The 22,373-nt window shown below is 41.0% G+C and overlaps 1 protein-coding gene and 1 long non-coding RNA gene across 2 annotated transcripts; one reads left to right on the top strand and one right to left on the bottom strand.

Annotated features, from left to right (window-relative positions):
• Positions 1 to 395: 395 nt before the first annotated feature.
• On the bottom strand, positions 396 to 10,967 carry ZNF165 (zinc finger protein 165). Its single transcript, XM_015135770.3, has 4 exons — positions 9,076 to 10,967; positions 4,079 to 4,489; positions 3,661 to 3,799; positions 396 to 1,396 (listed from the first exon to the last, which is right to left on the bottom strand). The coding sequence occupies exons 2-4, from the start codon at positions 4,487 to 4,489 to the stop codon at positions 489 to 491; spliced, it is 1,458 nt and encodes a 485-aa protein (XP_014991256.2). The 5' UTR covers positions 9,076 to 10,967; the 3' UTR covers positions 396 to 488.
• On the top strand, positions 9,156 to 19,589 carry LOC106997866 (uncharacterized). Its single transcript, XR_001444146.3, has 4 exons — positions 9,156 to 9,804; positions 12,426 to 12,665; positions 17,390 to 17,512; positions 18,753 to 19,589. It is a non-coding gene; the product is annotated as an uncharacterized LOC106997866 (long non-coding RNA).
• Positions 19,590 to 22,373: the final 2,784 nt, after the last annotated feature.

Raw genomic sequence — 22,373 nt, forward strand, 5'->3', positions numbered from 1 at the left:
TTTGACATGACTCTCTAACTTAACATTAGCATCTAACTTAGTTTTGTGGTCTTCAGTTTTTAAAGGGATGCTCTGAAAACACTGTTCTGCAGTGCATTGTGCAAGCTATTTCACTCCTGGGTTTAGCTGACCTCTTTTTGTGCAAAACTAACTAGGAAAATAAACTAGGACTGATTATCAGTCTCTTTACCTAAATCTTTATTTTCTTCCCACACTGTAATCATGGTTGTTTCCCCAGTCTCTATTTCTCTACACTGCACTGCCATAGACTACCCTATTTATTAGGCCCCCTAAATGTAGCTCTTTCGGTTTGACTTTAGTAGTCAATGAAAGAAGGGGTACATCATCAGTCTCACAGAAAGTACACACACACAGATGAAGACCAGACACTGGTCTTTCAGTCTTTCATCTTGCCCAATATTTATTTTTTATTTAATATTTTTCATATTGTGTCATTTCCTCAGCATTTACATACAAATTTAAGTCCCTTACATTAATAGGTTTTCCCTCATGTGAATTCTCTGGTGTTGACTAAGGTTTGAGCTCTGACTGAAGGCTCTTCCACACTCACTGCATTCATAGGGTTTTTCTCCAGTGTGAATTCTAAAGTGTCGAATAAGATGTGAGCTCACTCGGAAGGTTTTCCCACATTCACTACACTCATAGGGTTTCTCTCTGGTGTGAATTCTCTGATGCCGGATAAGATGTGAGTTCAGGTTGAATGCTCTCCCACATTCTTTGCACCCAAAGGGTCTTTCCCCAGTGTGAATTCGCCGATGTCTAGTAAGATCTGAGCTCTCTGCAAAGCTTTTCCCACATTCATTACATTCATAGCGTCTCTCTCCAGTGTGGATTCTCTGATGCCTAGCAAGTTTTGAGCTGTGCCTGAAAGCTTTCCCACATTCATTACACTGATGAGTTTTATCTGCACTGAAAACTGCTGCATGTTTAGCAAGTTTTGGGCTCTTGAAAGATTTTCCATATTGGTGAATTTTTTCTCCAGCATAAATTCTTTGAGGGTTAATAAAATCTGAGTTCCATTTGAAGCTCTGGTCACAGGTACCATGTTTACAAGATTTCTGGTGTGTGAATTCATTTGAGTTCAGATTTAATCTCCTCTCACATCCATCATGGCTTATTATTTCACCTCTGACTATATTTTTGTGGGTGAGGATTTTACCAAAACCTTCATCCTGGGCAGATGACAGTCTCTGAGACTCCCCTGATTCTTTTTCCCATTGCTTCTTTACCCTGCCTGCAGACTTACAGATGTCTTGAGATTCACCAGATGCTTCTGATATGTATCCTGAGATTCTTCCAGATGTAATTCTCTGTGATTCAATTTTTTCAAAAATTTCCAGCTTTGGCATGGATCTACTGTTTTCACTCTCATTATCTAAAATAAAAAAGAAAGAGGTAAATATCACCTGTTTGCTGCACTAGAAGAAAGAAAATTTTGCAGCATGCTCAAGATAGTAACATATTGATATGCCCACTTTAATATATGACCTTTCATATGAGAGGAATGATAGAATGAAAGAGGATGACAGGAATGAAAGAAACATTGGTAAGAACAAGTAATGCCTGCAGTGGTTGGCAGAGAGAGGAATCAGACATGTGAAGCATATATATTAGAAAAGATTGGGAGGAGGATTGCCATCAGCAAGAACTCAAGAGATAGGGGGAGACGGAGTAAGGAGAAGGAACTCTACAATGTTGACTGAAGGGGATCTTGGGAACCTTGGATCTATGATACATTTCTAGAGGGAAAATGGAGGCACTACCTCAAAGAAAGCAGATTAGAACACAAAAAAAGTAAAGCTATGTTACTCTGAAGTATGTGTGAGAAAACTTCCATCCAACTATCGTCTATTTCTTCCTCATATTCCATGGTAAATCAGTCTTCTAAATCCTGTCATCTCTGTCCGCTAAGTGTCCCTTGTATAAATCCCTTCTTTTACATTTCTGCTACCATTGCTGTAGCCTTCAACCTCACCATTTCCTATCTAGACTTTAACTGCCTCCTTGCTGTTTTGACTGCACTTTTCTTCTTCCTAGTTATCCTAAAGATCCTTACTAGACTAATGGTCATTAAACACTGTCATCCTTACATACTCTACTCAAAAACCTTGAATCTCTCTCTCTCTCTCTTTTTTGTTACAAGACTAAACTCCCCAGCCTGGTTTCCAAGATCCATTTATCATCTAGTCTTCACAAATCCCACCTTGTAGCTCTATACCATGCTGGAGTTGAATTGCCCTTCTTTGTTATAAGGTATCCTTTGTCTACAATATGCTAGGGCAGGAAAGAGGGTTAGGGAGTGCTGTTCGCGGGGTGAGGGAAATTTACAATTTTATATAGGATAGATGGAGATGTTTCCAGAACAAACCTGAAGGCAGAATGTGTAGAAATTTATTAAAAATTAATGATGGCTGGGCGTGGTGGCTCATGTCTGTAATCCCAGCACTCTGTAAGGCTGAGGCAGGTGGATCACGAGGTCAGGAGTTTGAGACCAGCCTGGCCAACATGGTGAAACCCCGTTTCTACTAAAAATACCAAAATTAGCCAGGCTTGGTGGCAGGCACATGTAACCCCAGCTACTCGGGAGGCTGAGGCAGGAGAATTGCTTGAACACAGGAAGCAGAGGTTGCAGTAAGCCGAGATCACGCCACTGCACCCCAGCCTGGGTGACAGAGCAAGACTCCGTCTCGGGGAAAAAACAAAACAAAACAAAACAAACGAACAAACAGTAAGTTATTCTTGGGTTTACTATAGGGACCATTCACACCTTAAGTGATACTGCATCTATGAATCTTTTAAATAGATGAGTTTTAGAATAGAGATGCATAGTCTATGGAAGTAGTCTCTAGAAGTATAGCTAACTTTCTATAAAAGTGTAAAAGAGCTTTATAAGACCAAGAGCATAAGAGGAAAAATATGGACCAGGGTCTATGTTACTTGTGAATTATATACTATTTCTCAGTATATCATCGTGTATCTGTTTCTCTTGATCATTATATGTACTTCTCTATGAACATGTTTTGCTTCTGCCCATGTATTTCTTTTTGTTTTGCTTCTTTTCTCTTTTTATGATATTTTTTCACTCATTCACTTTTATTTCCTTTAATTTGGTCATATCATAAACATGTTCTGTGTTTTGGAAATATTCTGGATAAGGAACAAAATTATTTTTTCCCCCACAATTGGCCAAAGACTCACAGGAAAACAAGTTCTCTCTTTTCATTTTTTTTTTCTTTTTGAGATGGAGTCTCGCTCTGTCGCCGAAGCTGGAGTGCAGTGGCGCGATCTTGGCTCACTGCAAGCTCCGCCTCCTGGGTTCACACCATTCTCCTGCCTCAGCCTCCCGAGTAGCTGGGACTACAGGTGCCTGCCACCATGCCCAGCTAATTTTTTAGTACAGACGGGGTTTCACCATGTTAGCCAGGATGGTCTCAATCTCCTGACTTCATGATCTGCCTGCCTCGGCCTCCCAAAGTGCTAGGATTATAGGCATGAGTCACCGCACCTGGCCACAAATTCTCTCTTTTCATTGGGTAATAAAGGAAAGGACCACCTACAGTTACCAAGACTAGTTTGTGAAGGGAGATTCATTCTCCTGTTTCTTCAGTGATGTGCACTGTATGGCATTCTGCCCCTTACCACAGTCCCATAGGAGCTGGGGTTCTGATGAATCAAAATAGGCCTTGGTTTCCACTGGCTGTAACTGGACACTAAGTGCTGGTCCAGGTGGTGACACTTTTTTCCTGAATATTTCTTGTCCATGTTCATGGGCTTGAACCTGAGAAAAATAAAGTACATTTGGGCTATAAAAGAATCCCTGTGTTAAACATCTTCTAACAACGAAGAGAAACTCCCATAGGAATACAAAACTGGGGAAGGAAGAATCGAGTCTGAGTCATTTGTAAAATGTCATGTGGAATCAAACAGACAGGAAAGGAGACATAAATGCACATTCAACCAATAGCTCCTGCAAGCTAGATACGCAATCTCAGGCCTCTCCTCCCATTTTGGGACTTTATCCATTATGGAGGTGTTAGATCTCCCATCCCCTATGCACCTGGAGTACTGCTTTATTAGTGCCTCTCTCCAAATCTTCCACTATGGTCACTGCCTCCTCTCCACTCTCTGGGTAATGTTCATGCACCCAGGCCTGCAAATCTCCTGGCAGGATGGTCAGGAACTGCTCCAGCACCAGCAGTTCCAGAATCTGTTCCTTGGTATGGATCTCCGGCTTCAACCACTGACAGCAGAGCTCCCGGAGCTGGCTCAGTGCCTCGCGAGGTCCAGGAGAATCCTGGTAGCAGAACTGCCTAAAAAGCTGCCTGTAGAGCTCCTGCTTAAGGAGTTCACTTCTCTGTAAGCAAGCGTCCTGCCTGTGGATAAATTCTTCCTCTTCTATCTTCACTATCAAAAGTCCTTCATCCTCTGGAGAGTTCTGGGCTGCAGCTTTCTTTGATTCTGTAGCCATCTGTGGAAAGAATATATTATCAGAACTGCTTTGGAAAGGGTCTTCTTTAGTTTCAAGTCCTCCTGAGGGATCAAAAATTACTATTACTGTCTAGGAAAATGAAAGACCATGTAATAAAAATCATCATTCTCCATTACACAAAAATTTACTGGGCATTTATTGTATGCAAAAGCACTGACATACTTGATTTGTAGAATACAACTGTTATGATTTCTGCTTCAAGATAGCTTAACGTTTAAATTTAAAAATAAGAATTTAAATTAGAAACAATAAACTTAAATGTAATACTAAATATTAACAAGGTACATGTTATTAAATTTTAAAAGTCACAGAGAAAATAAGGATGAAAAAGAAAAATGACAGAAGTGCTTCATAAAATGGAGATGGGAAAAATACAGATGGTTGCAGTGGTCAAGGGAAGCTTAATGAAAAAATGAAATTCTGAAGAATAGAAAAGATTTGACTGGGATGCGAGAGAGAAAGAAGTAGGAAATTACAAACAGAGAAATAGTCTGAACAATTGGGTAAGGGTAGGAATACAGAAGTGGGAAAGCAAAATGTTTAGTAGGTTTGTATAAGAAAATTATCGAGACAAAGCTTGGAGATGTCACTGCAGAAAACATCAAATGTCAGGTTCATGAATTTGGAGTTTATCTTTTAGGCACTAAGGAGTCATTGAAGAGGAGTCAATTCTTCTGAGCAGAATGACCTGCTGAACACTGTAGAGATGAATATGTTCTTAATTTCTAGGGTGGGTAGTAATAGGAAAAGACAGAAGCCACTGTATTCATGAAAGTATGAGGTTCTTTTTGTTTGTTTTTTGAGAGGAAGTCTCACTCTGTCACCCAGGCTGGAGTGCAATGGCACAATCTCGGCTCACTGCAACCTCCGCCTCCCAGGTTCCAGTGATTCTCCTGCTTTAGCCTCCTGAGTAGCTAGGATTTCAGATGCACATCACCACACCTGGCTAATTTTTTTGTATTTTTGGTAGATATGGGGTTTCACCATGTTGGCCAAGCTGGTCTCAAACTCCTGACCTTGTGATCTGCCCACTGCCCAACTCGGCCTCCCAAAGTACTGGGATTACAGGTGTGAGCCACCGTGCCAGGCCTGAGGTTCTTTTACTGAACATTTCACTAAGTTGACTACTGACTGATGCAATCACATACATTTTATTAAGAATCTTATCACAAGCACAGTGTTGGGCTATAAGTTGTATAGCGATGGTTTACAAGAAAGTCTGAATCTGACACTGGGCTTGCTGCCTAATCATCATATGGGATCTCTGGTAGAAACAGCTTCTTAGACCCTACCTCTGGAGATGCTGACTTGGGCCCTGCTCCTAGAGATGGTAACTTGGTCAGTATGGCATATGCCTGGAAAATCTGTATTCTAATATACAGCTTAATGGATTAAACAAGAAGTGTTTGAGTTTGTGAACTAGTTGGGAAGAAATTATAAAACATGGAAATAAAAGATTTAAATGAGAAACATTTAACATGACATATACATTGCACATGTTTGTTAAATGTTGAATATTGAAGTATAAAATGAATTTATGGTGGAGATGCTGAATGTTCTAACTGTCCTGCGGTGGGAAGAGACTGTCAATGGTAGAAGGTATTTCCCAGAGGTGGTGGGTGTTAGAAATAAATTTTTGGGCGGCAAAATAAATAGCACTCGAACATGAATTTTCTCATCAAGGCAATTTTGCTTCTATAGAAAGGTGCGTCTTGCAGATGGAGCAATGGCGAGAGCACACCTGAACAAGGGAGGGGAAGGGGTTCTTATCACTGACGCAGGTAGCCCTTACTGCTGTGTCATTCCCCTATTGGCTAGGGTTAGACTGCACAGTCTAAGCTAATTCCGATTGGCTATGTTAAAGAGAGCAGGGGTATGAACCAGAGTGGTGGGGTGAGCAGTTTCAGCGGGAAGGACAGTTATGGAACGGGTAACTAAGGTGATGCAGGTCAGAGCAGGTGACCAGGGGAATAGATGTGAACTACTGATTGGAACTGGTGGAAAAGGTTGTTTACTGAAACTAGGGGCAAGGAGACGAGGTTAAACTTTAAAATGGAGAGCAAATAACTGAACATACTGACATAATAATTCTTTGAAGAGAAATGTAGAACTCACTGTATTTAACATGGGGCTTAAATTGGACAATAAAGGATGAGAAAGATTCAGAAAGGAAAGGACAGGAACAGAGTTGAGGAAGTGGGAATGAGCAGCAGGTTGATGGTGAGATCAGCTTACAGGGTATGGTGGCTGGAGTGACTAAGAACTCTACTGCCTCTGTTAAGAAATTGCTCAACTCTAGTCTGAGTTCTTACAATTCCTAACACATACATATATGAATATATAAGTCCTTGTATTATTTTTAGTTGTTTGGCTCTTTTTTTCATCAACTGATTGCTGTTCCATGAGGTTAAGGACCATGCATTATTAAGTGTTCTTAAGGCTTCATATTTGTTGATTGAATGAAAGGAAAAATTTGGAAAGTTTCAGATGACTTCTGTTTTGGATGATCTGTATTTAAGATGATAATAAGACATCTACTTGGAAAAATATTTCCAACAGAAACAATGATATTTCAATAATGGAAAGGAACTTGGAATGGGAAGACAGATTTTGACAAGTGTTGGGAACAGGGCCCCAAATCTGGCCATAAACTGGCCCCAAAACTGGCCATAAACAAAATCTCTGCAGCACTGTGACATGCTCATCATGGCCTTGATGCCCTCGCTGGAAGGCTGTTGGTTTACCGGAATGAGGGCAAGGAACACGTGGCCCACCCAGGGTGGTAAATGGCTTAAGGAGTTCTTAAACCACAAACAATAGCATGAGCGATCTGTGCCTTACGGACATGTTCATGCTGCAGATAACTAGCCAGAGCCCATCCCTTTATTTCGGCCCATCCCTTTATTTCCCATAAGGAATACTTTTTTTTTTAAAATGCTAATATTTAGATGAATTTATTTTTTTATACATATATCTATACATTTTTAAACATATAGAGATTAAATTCAATGTGCATTTACTTAATATTTGCAAGAAATTATATGAATATTTAATATATATTCATTAACATACTTTTAGTAAATCTTATGACTGGCTTGCTGTCAATAAACATGTGGGTAAATCTCTGTTCAAGGCTCTCAGCTCTGAAGGCTGTAAGACCCCTGATTTCCCACTCCACATTCTATATTTCTGTGTGTGTGTCTTTAATTTCTCTAGCGCCACTGCGTTAGGGTTTCTACGACCGAGTTGGTCTCCGCAGACAAGATTCATGAAAAGGGTAGTTGAAGATATCTATCTGTATTAATTCTCCAAGACTATGAAATAAATATCACAGGTTCAGACTGAACCTTGGAAAACAAACAGTTTGAGTGAGTATAAGAACAAAATTTATCAATGATAAAAAAAAAAGGAGGGGGTTAGTTCCATGGTATATTAACCAGAGAGTCTCAATCCCTTATATTTTACTGGGCCATTCCTTTGATGTTTCTTGTTATGTTTCCTAGATGCCCTAACCAAGTAGTGTCCTAATGCTTAATGAGCATGATCTCATTTACCATAGTAGATGGGTATAAAGTAGGCCCATATAATCCGAATGAAACTTTAATTATGCTAAGCATGTTATCTCAGCTGACAGTCCTATCTCCAGGTGTTTTATCACTTCTCATCCATTTAAAACCTAGTCCCTCTAAAGTTAGTAGCTTTAATAAATATTTCTTGAGCATCTAGTGCCTTATAATAGTGTTAGGAGGACTTACAAAAACGGGTAAGCAGAAGTGTAAACAAACGCTAGGAGAACAGAGAGGAACGAGTAATTAATTATGAGAAAGGTGGAGGTTAAAGAGGAGGGCTCCTGATGGATGACCATGCCTTGGTGGGTATATGGAGGAGGGGAAAACGGGTGAGAGTTTTGTTGGTGGAGGGGGAGAGAGTCAGGGGAAATCCGGTAGAGACCACAAAGCAGAACAGAGGCGTCAAGGGGCATGCTGGTAAAGGCTCCCATAGTACCTTGTGTTTCTCAAGGGTAGGTCAGTGTTGGTTTCACTGCATCCTCGGCACACAGGAAATACTATTTACCGTGTCAATAAATTTCAGGACAAGCCGGGGTTGTCCCCAAGTGTCCTACAAAAGGGCAGTTACTCTTCCCAAGGGAAGCAGGGGACTGGGGATGGTCGTCACAGCAGTTTCTTTTGGCAGACAATAACAGATGCGAGACATTTGACACCCCTCCCCGTTCCACCTGGCTGGAATGGGCAACTCCTCTTACCAGTGACCCCAAATTCAGGATCAGCAGGACAGCCCCCACCCCACGCCACCACGCCCTCTCAGCGCCCCACTATGACGTCACGCGCGGCGGAGGTAACTATGGAGACCGCCAAACCCTCACTAAATACGTAAGCGCGCCTGCCCTCCCAACGCCGAAGCTGGTTCCACCTTTCTCCGGGATTCCTCTGAGGTCCAAGGTCTGGTCACCCAGAGGCTGCTAATTTCAAAGGCAATATGAGAGGGACTGGATGTTTGGAGGGGGAAACAGGGCTGGACGTCTGGGTCCCCAAACCCGGACTCACCTCTCCGACAGGGCTGATTCCGATCGGACACTTCCGGTGGAAGGACTGAGCGGCACTACACTTCAAGGATTCCGTCCACAGGGACTTGTGAGTCTGCGCAGAAGACGGGATGCCTTTGGGACTATGATTCCGAGAATCCTTCCTGGGTCGCTTCAGGCGCAGACTTTTCGCCAAAGTCCTGAAGCTCTCAGGGCTTGAAGGAGAAGGCGTCTTTTTTCTCCATTGTAGTAGTGTGTCTCGCTAAATAACAGAGGGGACTCTCGAAAAGAAAATGACGTTGGCCGGGCGCAGTGGCTCACGCCTGTAATCCCAGCACTTTGGGAGGCCGAGGCGGGCGTATCACGAGGTCAGAAGATCGAGACTATCCTGGCTTGCAGGGTGACACCCAGTATCTACTGAAAATACAAAAAAAAAAAAAAAAAAAAAAAATTGCCGGGCGTGGTGGCACGCCCCTGTAGTCACAGCTGCTTGGGAGGCTGAGGCAGGAGACTCGCTTGAACCCGGGAGGCGGAGCTTGCAGTGAGCCGAGACCGCGCCGCTGCACTCCAGCTTGGGTGACAGAGTGAGACTCAGAAAAAGAAGAAGAAGGAAAAAAAAAATATTTACACTCGAGCACAAATTTTCTCAGCAAAGCAATTTACTTCTATAGAAGGGTGCGTCTCACGGATAGAGCAATGGCTAGAGCACACCTGATCAAAGGAAGGGAAGGAGTTCTTATCCCTGACGCAGGTAGTCCCTAGTGCTGTGTCGTTCCCGTGCTGGCTAGGGTTGGGCCGCACAGTCTAAGTTAATTCCGATTGGCTATTTTAAAGAGAGCAGGGGTAAGAGCCGGGGTGGTGAGGTGAGTAGTTTCGGCGCGAAGGACGGTTACGGAACAGGTGACTAAAGGTGACTCAGGTCAGAGCAGGTCACCGGGGTGACTCACGACAGAGCAGGTGACTAGGGGTGACTCAGGACGGAGCAGGTCACCAGGGAAACAGATGTGAACTACTGATTAGAACTGGCGGAAAAGGTCGTTTACTGAAACTAGAAGCAAGGAGATGAGGAAAATGAGGAAGTTAAACTTTAAAATGGAGAACAAAGAACTGAAGGTACTGACATACTGGTTCTTTGAAGAGAAATTTAGAACGCACTGTATTTAACAAGGAGTTCAAGGCCAGCCTGGCCAACATGGTGAAACCCTGTCTCTACTAAAAATATAAAAATTAGCTGGGTGTGGTGGCGAGTGCCTGTAGTCCCAGCTACTTGGGAGGCTGAGATAGGAGTATCGCTTGAACCCAGGAAGTGAAGGTTGCAGTGAGCCAAGATCATGCCACTGCACTCCAGCCTAGGCGTCAGAGCAAGACTCCACCAAAAAAAAAAAAAAAAAAAAAAAAAAAAAAAAAAAAATTTATTCGGGAATAGGAAATTGCATTAAAGAATAGACTTGCCAGAGTAAACTATGTTTCTATTCAGGGAGGTAAGGGAAGACAAAGGTTTTTAAAGGAAGAATGAGGAGGTTTATGTGATTGTTTAAAATCATTATCCTTGACTACAAAGATTGGTAACAAGGATGACACCAGTCTGAGGTTAGACAAACAGTTGCTGGGCAGATGTCCTTGCAGAAGTATTTTTGGTGTAAGGTGGGTTTTGCAGTCATATGTGATAGTTTTCTTATGAGGCGTACAAGCCTGAGAAGGGCTATGAAGAGACCCTTGAAGAGACCCTGGCTCTATCTGTCAGATTCTTGCTTTTGTTTTTATTTTTTAACACTAGTGGGCCGGGCGTGTTGGCTCACTTTTCTAATTCCCCACTTTGCGAGGCAAACACGGGAGGATTAATTGAATTCAGGAGTTCGAGACCAGCCTGGGCAACATAGCTGGGACCTTGTCTCTACAAAAATTTAAAAAAAAAAATAATCGAGGGTTGTGGAGTGCACCTGTACTCCCAGCTACTCACGAAGCTGAGGCGGGAGGATCGCCTGAGCCCAGGAAGTGGTGGCTGCAATAGTGAGCTGTGATTGCACCACTGCACTCTAGCCTGAGTGACTCCTGCCTCTATTTAAATCTCAGACGGTGAAATTGAAGCCCACGCAACAGGGATGCAACTGAAACTTCACCTCCTCTGCAAAACCTTCCTGCATTCCCATGCAACTTTTCTTCTAAGGCCTTGTTTGATTCATCGCCTTACTCCAGTGGAACTCAGATATTCAAAATGGTATTAATTATAACCACTGGCTGTCATTGGTCCATGCGTGGCCTTAAAGTGTGAACATTTTTTAATCCATTACCTGATCTATAAGAACTATAGATTGACAACAACTTAGATTTAATACTACTCTTTTTCTAGTCCCTCTCTGTACTACCTCTCATCTGAGGAAACACTATCACAAATTTTGTATTTGTTGTTCCCTTGCTTTTTAACAAGATGATTCCATTAGATATGTACTGTTTTGTCCCTCGAAAGTGGTGGCAGGGGAGTTCACACAAGGGAGTGCCCAAAACTGTCCTAGTTGGGGCTGGTTGGAATTCCAAAGAAAGAAGCACTATGTGCCAAGGTGATCAGTCTAAAGCATTTATTGAGGGAACTTACATCGTGTTGCAGAAATCCTCCCCATGGATAGGAGAGAAAAGGGGTGTTCTACCTAGATATGTCTGCAGTGAGGGGGTCAGGGTATGGAGTTTATATGAGGGTTTAAAGAATTTGGCTCAGGGCCAGAGCTAGTTTCTTTCAGTGTTTTTGGCGACAACTTAGATACCTTTATCAGTGCCTGAGAATGTTCAAGACCCAAGTTTGGGTTCAAGCATGCTGGGAAAAAGCTGCAGCTGGCTAGGTCAAAGAGAGGTCAAGGCACTCTGATTTTCAGTCACAGAATAGTCAAGGCTCTATGATTTCCAGTCAGAGATCCTGCAATCCATTTTCCTGATTGGCTCTTACAATTTCACATGCCCATCTCTTCCTATATGTTCCCTGAGCTGGTCAGAAAGGGTGGGATCGTCGGCAATTTCTTTCCCCTGGCTTTATGAAACACAGCAAACAAAACCTACGCTAACAGTAAATACAAGTGCACATGACAAGATCTAAAATCACATTTTCCAAAACGCTTGCTAGCAGAGCTTTCCACCAAGGACCCCATCCTGGAAAACATGACTTTGTGTAGACCACTTGGCATACTCTATGTGGTCAGTAAGCTGTAATTGCTTTTATAAGTGAAGGATGGATTGATTAACTTCAGCTTCTTTGTCTGGAATATGCACACAATGTTCACTTTTGAAAAGGGCGCAGGTTCCCCCTTGCACAGATGTCAGCATCTCTAGGGCCATTTGGTTTTGTAGACAACTTTTTTCATTGATGCTTTTTCAATGTTCAAGGCCTCCATACCATGTTTGGCATCATGCAAAGCTGTGGAGACGAATCTCTGAAGGGCTTCCAGCTTCTACGTGATATCAGAAGAACCTACTGGAGGCACAAATATAGTCAATAAGTAATCCCACCAAGAAAAAACAGACCTACTCCACTGACTTCTCCAGATGGACTCATTGAGGGATACAGGAATGGTGTCAGAGATTCTGGAGTCATCCAAGCCACCCCAGGGGAAGCCTGGGCCGGAGGTTAGTAGCACAGAGCCACTGGGTACCATTTGGGGCAATTCAGTATATTCCTGGCCTACAAGACTGTTTGTGACAAATCAATCTGTGTCCTTAAGGATAATGGTGTATTGGCATTGGGCAGTTGGGAGGAAACCTAGGTACTAGAATACCTTAGGCATTACCTGAATGTCTTTAGCGTGATTAAGTTGTTCCTAACAGATCTCTGCAACTCAAGAGAGCATCCTTGCTGTAGGGATGAGCTAAAGAAAGCCATCCCACATTTGCCAGTATGATCTCCATTGCCAGAAACTGGTGCTCTTCAGGGCAGTTTTCACTTTTATGGTTGCCTCCTGTGGGACATGTTTAGGGAAAAACTTAAATTTTGTCTATAGTTGTTCAATGTCATATCTCAATCACTCACATTTGCATGTGTGGTGTTAGATGGATCTAGGGTACCTATTTATATGTATTGTCCGGTTATCCAAGTTTGTACAGAGATCCAGTCTTTACCCAGTAGTGGCTCAGTCCACCATAGAGTTCCTACATGGCTATTCAAGGTCATAAGACCAAACACTCAGCAGTTAGGTTGGCCATGCAGGTGGGCTGTGTGATGGCCCCAGGCCAGGAAAACATTTTGGAAGGATTTCCAGGTGCCAGTGGGAATGATATAACAGCAAAGGAGAAGGCAACTCAAGCTAACAGTGAAATGAACTGTAAACTAGTTCAACCATTGTGGAAAACAGTGTGGCGATTCCTCAAGGATCTAGAACTAGAAATACCATTCGAGCCAGCCATCCCATCACTGGGTATATACCCAAAGGATTATAACTCATGCTGCTATAAAGACACATGCACACGTATGTTTATTATGGCACTATTCATAATAACAAAGACTTGGAATCACCCCAAATGTCCATCAGTGACAGACTGGATTAAGAAAATGTGGCACATATACATCATGGAATACTCTGCAGCCACAAAAAAGGATGAGTTCATGTCCTTCGTAGGGACATGGATGCAGCTGGAAACCATCATTCTCAGCAAACTATCGCAGGAACAGAAAACCAAACACCGCATGTTCTCACTCATAGGTGGGAATTGAACAATGAGATCACTTGGACACAGGAAGGGGAACATTGCACACCGGGTCCTATTGTGGGGAGCGGGGAGAGGGGAGAGATAGCATTAGGAGATATACCTAAAGTAAATGACAAGTTAATGGGTGCAGCACACCAACATAGCTCATGTATACATATGTAACAAACCTGCACGTTGTGCACATGTACTCTAGAACTTAAAGTATAAGAAAAAAAAAAGATAAAAATAAATAAGTAAATAAAATAAAAAAAAATAAATAAATAGAAAAAAATTTAGAGTTTAAAAAAAAAAAAAGAAGTGATTACAACGATCTCAACTTGTCAAGAAATAACCTGACAAGCCCCAAACTCTCTTCTCTGCTTTACATTCTAGTTTTTCTCTCAAGATAAAAGAGGAACAAAGCCATGTGATTACTTTTCTTACAATTTGATTGAAGTGATAGAGTAATAGTGTTGCACTACTTCAGAAAATGGTAAAATGGAGTAATTGCAATAGGGTAATTAAATTATAGAGAAAAGAGGCAATTGTAATAGCACATAGTATTCACATTCTTCCTCTGTCTACCTGCCATTTGGGACAAACACCTGGTGTTCAGCAGGCTTTCTGGAGCTGTCAACCAAAACTCCAACACAAGGATGTCCTGCTGACTCCAGAAAATAAACAAGGCAGATTTGAAAGATCTTATAGACCCAGATGGGGGAAAAAATGGAGGGGTAATATCTTAGGATCAAAAGCCGTACCTGAAAGTTGGCATAACATATTTTCTTGCAAAGATCATGGGGGTTGCATGCTCCCTTTGGGTAATTAACTAGTGCAGCAGAAGGAAATAGAAGAGTAAATTCTTGTGGGAAATCATGGAGTCATCAGGGAAATCATCAGATGATTGGGAATCAAAACTCTTAGGTCCATTTTTAGGTTTTAGTCTGGGCCATAGCTGTTCATATCCTTAAAATTTGGCTTTTTATTTCTATGGTAAAATACTCTTGGTGTTTGGTGAGGCAAAAAAGTAAATTTGGCAAGATAGCACAAATATGAACAGTATTTGAATACTTCTTTGTACTTAAATTGAGATTTTTGTCAGTTTTCTTAGGAAAGAATATTGAAGTCTAATTTATTTATATTTTAATATAATTTTCAATTGAAAATTATATTAAATCCAAAGAGTTTTTTTTTTTTTTTTTTTTTTTGCCATAGTCACTGGATTTGTAACTTTTATTTACAGGTTCAATTGGCAAAGTTACTGGAATGTATGACATACAAAATAAACACATGAAATTTGGTTGACTGATGCTCATAAAATTATATTCAAACAAAAAACTGAAGTCACACTGATTACCCTTTGGAGAAGGTAAAATTGGCCCCCAAGAACCTCCAAAATCATAATATTGTCTCTAAGAGAAGTTAAGGATTACAGAGATTTCTTTAAGAATGGCTCATAGCTTAAGAAGAAACATTGAGCACATTCATTGCTGTGAGAGACTAAAGCTTACATTTTCCTCAAACTGATGTTATTTGAAACTCATGACTGACCCTAAAAAAAATTATTTCAGGCCGGGTGCGGTGGCTCACACCTGTAATCCCAGCACTTTGGGAGGCCAAGGCAGGCAGATCACGAGGTCAGGAGATCGAGACCACCCTGGCTAACACAGTGAAACCCCATCTCTACTAAAAATACAAAAATTCACCGGGCATGGTGGCACGCACCCTTAGTCCCAGCTACTCAGGAGGCTGAGACAGGAGAATTGCTTGAACCCAGGAGGTGGAGGTTGCAGTGAGCCGAGATCATGTCGTTGCACTCCAGATTGCATTGAATCCATAGATTGCTTTGGGTATCATAGACATTTAAACAATGTTAATTCTTTCAATCCACGAACATGGATATCTTTCTATTTATTTGTGTACTTTTTAATATACTTCAACAATGTTTTATAGTTTTTATTGTAGCGGTCTTTCATCTCCTTGGTTAAATTTATTCCTGGGTATCTTTTTTTGTAGTGATTATAAATGGGATTGCTTTCTTGATTTTTTTTTCCAGATAGTTTGCTATTACACTACTGATTTTTGGATACTGATTTTGTATATTGCAACTTTACTGAATTAGTTTATTGGTTCTGACAGTTTTTTTGGTGGTGTCTTTAGGGTTTTCTATCTATAAGATCATGTCATCTGTGAACAGGGGCAATTTGACTTTCTCCTTTCCAAATTGTATGTCTTCTATTTCTTTGTCCAGCCTACTTGCTCTGATTAGCACTTCAGTACTATGTTGAATAAATGTTCTAAAAATGGGCATCCTTATATTTTTCCAAATCTTAGAGATTGGAAAATCTTTCAACTTTTCCATATTCAGTATGATGTTAGCTGTCAGCTTGTCATATATGGACTTTATTGTTTTGAGGTATGTTCCTTGTACACTTGGTTTGAGAGTTTTTATCATAAAGCCTATTGAATTTTATCAAATGCCTTTTATTTGTCATGTAATTTTTGTCCTTGATTCTGCTAACATGATATATCATGTTTATTGATTTGTGTATGTTGGACCATCCTTGGAACCATAGGACAAATTTCACTTGATCATAGTGAATGATCTTTGTAATGTGCTATTGAATTTGGTTTGCTATATTGTTAAGAGTTTTTGTATCTATGTTCATTAGGGATATTGGCCTGGAGTTTTCTGGTTTTGTTGCATTTTGTCTGGTTTTAGTATAAGAATAACAATGGCCTTGTAGAATGGGTTTGCACGAATTTCTTCCTCTTCAATTTCTAAAATACTATGATTTACATAAATATGCAAAGATAACAGGAGTTTCAAATAAGTGAATTTTTAATTTTCCCTGTTTAGTCTTGTAAAAATAAAAAAGTTAACATATAACCATATGAAAATGTAATATATAATTATGACTATATGTTGCTTTAACATTTATAAGTGTTAAATAAATGTTGGAAGTAAATTTTTAAAATTAAGCTTCAGTTTAATGTCATTTGTTTTTTCATGTTTTCTCTGTCTTCTAAGTAAAAAGGAAAGATACTCAACCCACTAACTCATTTAACAACTGACTTATTGTCCCTGATAGTTAAGTTCTGAAGGAGATGAGAAAAAAAGATGGAATTATAGATTGGAGAGACTAAAGAAAGAAATGTTTGGATTTATTGATAAAAGAAGTTTTTCTTAGGCCATCTTTTTCTGGTAAAATTAAAAGATGGTTACATTTACTCATGTGATTCTCTCTGCATAACTGAAAAATCTTAAGGGAGTCTGAGTGATGAAATCGATGGGTAACATTTAAAATTAGAGCAAGTGGGAAAGTGATTTTCAACTTCTGCAGTTCTTTATAAAAGTTGGAAGGAAGAACAAGACCTTAGAGATCTCATTATAATAATTATTAGAATTCAGCTGCCAACAGCAGTGATCTTGTTTTCTCCATGTCCACAGGGATCCAGCTCTTGGGAGAGTAGAATCGATTAACATGTTCTGCCTATGCTGCATGCAACTATTAAAAAGTTTCAAATGAGTTTTGTTATAATTCATAAAATGGAATACTCTCTGGGGTTGTCTGCCTTAGAAGAGAAATAGTCAATTAAGGACTAATTACAGTGGAGAGCTAAAGTGAGTCAGCTCCTGTCACTGTTGTCTTCCCTTTGCTTTACAGTTGCATCTTAGAGCTATTCAGCAGCCCTGGGGATTTACCCAATACTATTATTCACACCATCAAATCTGAAACTTTCCCAATAGAACTCAAATAATCATCCCCTCACTTCTGGATGGCATTTTGGTGAGTAAAGATTTAGTGAGAGTACCTAGGAAAGCTATTCTCTGTCAGTGACTTTTTTGTTCTATGCATATCCTTCAGGAATAATTCCCATAAAATCTTATAATGCAGAATGACTCTGGGATATACAATATGTTTCTATCATTAGACATTTTCAGGCACTGTGAAAGACACTTGGGATGTAAATAAATGTTACATATGTGCCCTCAAGGATCTCACAATCCAGAGAAAGGTAAGAATGAGGAAGTTACAATATTGTGTCACAATTACTATCTTATCCAAGACAGTGAAAAAGATAAACATTGGATTATTTATTCTATTATGTTTGTTAAGTGCTTATTATTTTTCCACTCTTTGATATTTTCATTTCCATTAAGTATTGTGTTTACTGCTATATTCCCCCATGTGTAATCCCTTCTATTAAGTATGAGTTAGTCTTATTGATGATGGCAGGAGGCAAATAGGTTACTAGGTGGGAAGGGGTGGGTCTGCAGTGAGTCCCGACCTTCAAGCCAAGAATGGCCTGAAGCCTCGGGACTGGGCTGCCAGTTCCAAATGGAGTCCAAGACATAGATTGAGAACTTCCTTGATGCCTTTTGGCTAATCAGGTGGTTTTTCCGGGCCTACTCATTGACCAATCAACATGTACTTTCTCCATGGACCAATTCTCCTGCCCATGGACCAATCAGCATGTACTTCCTCCTTTTCGAGGATGGTTATAACCTTCCTGGGGTTATTCTGAGCCCATAAAAACCCCAGATTCAGTCCAATCCTGCCTGTGAATAGGAGTTACCCACTTTGGGTCTCCTCTCTGCTGAGAACTGTTCTGTTGTTTAATAAAGCTCTTCTTCACCTTGAACACCCTCCAGTTGTCCATGTGACCTCATTCTTCCTGGACACAGGTCAAGAACTCGAGACCCATGGAATGGCAGGCGTGAAAAGGGCTGTAACACTTTCCAGGCTGGCTCACTGAGCTGTGGGCAGTGACACACTCCTGTTTGTCAAACTGTGGGAGTGAAACCTGGTGACTGGGGACTCTTCTGAGGGCCCAGACCTCGGGATTTCCCCTACCAGAGCTGTAACACTATAGCCCTACCCACCTTCACTGGTGTAGGTGGCTGCCCCATGCAATGGGAGGCAGGGTGTGGTTGGGCCAGCCCAGGAGTAGGTTGGAGTGGGATGGTGGGACTGAACCAGTTGTAACACAAACGGGCTGAAACCAACCCTCTCTCCATTTACCAAGCTGCAGGTGGTGTGAACAAGAGAAATGTAGCATGTGCCCCGCCCAACCCTTGGGGTTCTTGTGGCATCGTCAAGTTTTCAGGCACCACCACATTCCCCTCATCCAGGCGCCAGTGCCTGCAGTGGAAGCTGCTTGCCGTACACCTGGTCCAGCCACAGCCTTGCGTGGAGTCGGCACCAGGAGCTGCCTATTCTGCCACAGCAGTTGGTGCACCTGGTTATGTTCAGTGGCCAGACCCCACACTCACTCACACAACCCTCACTACTCTGTGCCTGGCTCACCCTCGGCGGGCATGGGATCTGGGCCAGTAGTGCAAACAGAGTGCAGCCTGCTGAGCCAAGTGGGCAAAATGAGCCCAGTGGGCACGAGCTAAACTCAAGCAGAGGCGCAGACGGCCACAGAGGTTTCTGGCTGGCGAAGTGACACCTGAAGGATCCTGTGACCTTATTGACTCATTTCTAACAATTAGAATAAAGCAGAAGTGTTGTGATGTCACTTCCAAGATGTTAGGTTATAAAAAGACTGGCTTTCATGTTGCCTGCACTCACTCTCACTCGTTCTGATGGATTACTCATGGTGGAGAAAGATAGCTTCCATGTCATGGAGCAGCCGTATGAATAGGTCTAAATGAGTAACCCTGCAAGTAGGTCTTCTGAGACCAGCCAACTATCAGTGGGTGAGATTGGAAACCCCATTAAGACCTAAGATGCCTGTAGCTCCAGCCAACACTTTGTATCCTTGTGTGAGACCAACCCTGAGCCAGAGGACCCCACTAAGCTGTGCCTCAATTCCTAACCTAAAAGAAACTGTGAAGTAATAAATGTTTGTTGTTTTAAACTGGTAAGTTTTGGAGTGATTTGTTATGCAGCAATAGATAACTACCTTACCATACTGTCAGGGGAAATTGACCCTGATCAGCAGGAGGAAGCAGGGCTCATTTTAGACAAGGGGCCACAGAAGAATTCATGTGGAGTACAGGAGATCCACTTGGCTACCTCCTGTGTTCCATCATAACTATGAATAGACAGATGCAGCAACTTCAGACTGAAGACAGCATGATTACCAAGGGTTCAGACCTTTAGAAATGAAGGTTTGGGTCACAATCTCAGGTTAGCAACCAAGACCCTTCAAGATGCTAGACGAGGGTGGGGGAGATTGGAATAGATAACTAGAAGATACCCTTGTGAATTTCCACTCAGAAAGAGAAGTCCATGAATACCATGGGAGATCTGCTTTCCTAACATGTGGGGAGAAAAATATCTATGTGGGTCATGGAATGGATTACAGTGATCAGGAAATTGATGTACTATTCTGTGTCTCAGAAGAAATGAATGAGACTTTCTGCACTCTGCATCTTTGCTAGCAATTGGTATTGTCGATTTTTAGATTTTAGTTCATTCTAATGAGAATGTAGTGGTATCTCCCTGTTTTTTGATTTGTAATTTCCTAACAAAAAATGACATTGACTATCGTTTTACATGCTTATTTGCCATTTGTATTTCTTCTTTGTTGAGGTGTCTGTTCAGATATTTTGCCCATTTTTTAATTGGTTTACGTGTTTTCTTATTGTTGAGCTTTGGCTCACCAATACCTTGGGCAATGATATCTTAAATATTTTTTTCCATTCAGCTCACTGATAACCTTGTTTAGCCAGTCATCAGTTGCCTCCATGCCTACTCTGTCCAGGATCTTCTTGATGTCCTTGGCACTAAGGGAGGTGTTGCTCACAAGGGAAGGTAATAGGTAGGAAGTGAGATAGAGCATCTCAGTGGCAGTGGCAGTGGCAGAGGAGGGGCCTCGTGGGTCATGATATGTATGTTTTGCAAATATTTTCTCCCGATCTGTGACTTGTCTTTTCTGCAACTCTGGAAATAAAGCTAAGGCACAGAACAAACAAAGTTAAATGGTCTATCCAAGAGAAACTGCTGAATCTTAGTAAGCTAGTTGGGGTCTGTGATATTTTAACTTGGGGATCCCAAGCTCAGTGGCATCGTATTCAAACTCTGGCGGCCTTTCAGTCAATAGAGAGGTTTGACCTCTTTTGGAGCTCTGTTAAAAAAAGTAAAAGTCATGTTCACTGAAAACTATAAAACATTGTAGAAAGAAATGAAAGATTTAAATAAATGGAAAGTCATCCCATGTTCATGGGTTGGAAAACAATATTATTAAGATGACAAAACCCCCCGAATTGATCTATAGATCCAATGCAATCTGTAACAAAATCACAGCTGGCTTTCTTGTTTTTTGTTTTTTGTTTTGTTTTGCAGAAATTGACAAGCTGATCTTAAAACTAGTATAGAAATGCAAGAGACACAAAATAGTCAAAGCAATGTTAATAATGAAGAACAAAGTTGAAGGACTCACACTTCCTAATTTCCAAACTTACTACAAAACTACAGTTATAAAGAAAGCAGGGTACAGGCATAAAGGTAGACATATGGATCAATGGAATAAATTGTGAGTCCATAGATAAACTTACAGATTTATGGTCAATGGATTTTTGACAAGGGTGCTAAGATAATTTATTGAAGAAAGAATAGTCTGTTCAACAAATGATGCTGGGACAAACATCAAATAGATATGCACATCTAAAAAGATGATGCTGGACTCCTTCCTCACACCATACGTAAAAATTAACTCAAAATGGATCACAGACCTAAATGTATGTAGAGGCTGAACTATAAGTCCCTAGAAGAAAACCCAGGTAAAAATCTTTATGGTCTTCATTTACACAGTGGTTTCTTAATACTTAAAGATAAATTGGGCTTCATCAAAATTGAAAAACTTTGTGCTTCAAGGGACACCATCAAGTAATTGAAAATACGGAACAGGAGAATATCTTTGCAAATTATATCTCCAACAAAGACTTGTACCCAGAATATGTAAAGAACTTCTGTAATTCAGTAATAAAAAGACAACTCAACTTAAAAAGTGGGCAAATGATTTGAATACACATTTCTCCAAAGAAGATATACAAATGACCAATAAAAACATGAAAAGATGTTCAATATCACTAGTCATTAGGGAAATAAAAACAAAACCACAAGATACTGCTTTGCAACCAACAGGATGTCTATAATAATGAAGAATGGCAGTACCAAAGTGTTTTCAATAAAGTGGAAACTTAGTATCCTCTTATGTTGTTGGTGGGAATTAAAATAGAGTAGCTACTTTGGAAAACATAGTGGCTGGGTGCAGTGGCTTATGTCTGTAATCTCAGCACTTTGGAAAGTCGAGGCAGGCAGATCACTTGAGGTCAGGAGTTTGAGACCAGCCTGGCCAACATGGCAAAACCCTGTCTCTACTAAAAACACAAAAATTATCCAGGCATGGTGGCGGGTGCCTGTAATTCCAGCTATTTGGGAGGCTGAGGCAGGAGAATCGCTTGAACCCAGGAGGCAGAGGTTGCAGCGAGCTGAGATTGTGCCACTGTACTCCAGCCTGGGTAACAGAGTGAGACTGTGTCTAACAAAAAAAGAGAAAAAATTAAACATGGTGTTACTATATGGCCCAGCAATTTCACTCATACATAGAATATATACCCAACAGAAATGAAAACATGTGTCTATATAAACTTATACTTAAATGTTCATAGTGACATTATTCATAAAGACCAAAAAG

The sequence above is a fragment of the Macaca mulatta genome, chromosome 4 (assembly GCF_049350105.2).
Source record: "Macaca mulatta isolate MMU2019108-1 chromosome 4, T2T-MMU8v2.0, whole genome shotgun sequence".
Classification (NCBI taxonomy): Eukaryota; Metazoa; Chordata; class Mammalia; order Primates; family Cercopithecidae; genus Macaca; species Macaca mulatta.

Coding starts and splice junctions, on each gene's coding strand:
- ZNF165 (XM_015135770.3), bottom strand. CDS start 4,489: ATGGCTACAGAATCAAAGAAAGCTGCAGCCCAGAACTCTCCAGAGGAT. Junction 3,800..4,078: donor CTAATAAAGCAGTACTCCAG/GTGCATAGGGGA, acceptor TATTTTTCTCAG/GTTCAAGCCCATGAACATGG. Junction 1,397..3,660: donor CCAGCTCCTATGGGACTGTG/GTAAGGGGCAGA, acceptor TTTTTATTTTAG/ATAATGAGAGTGAAAACAGT.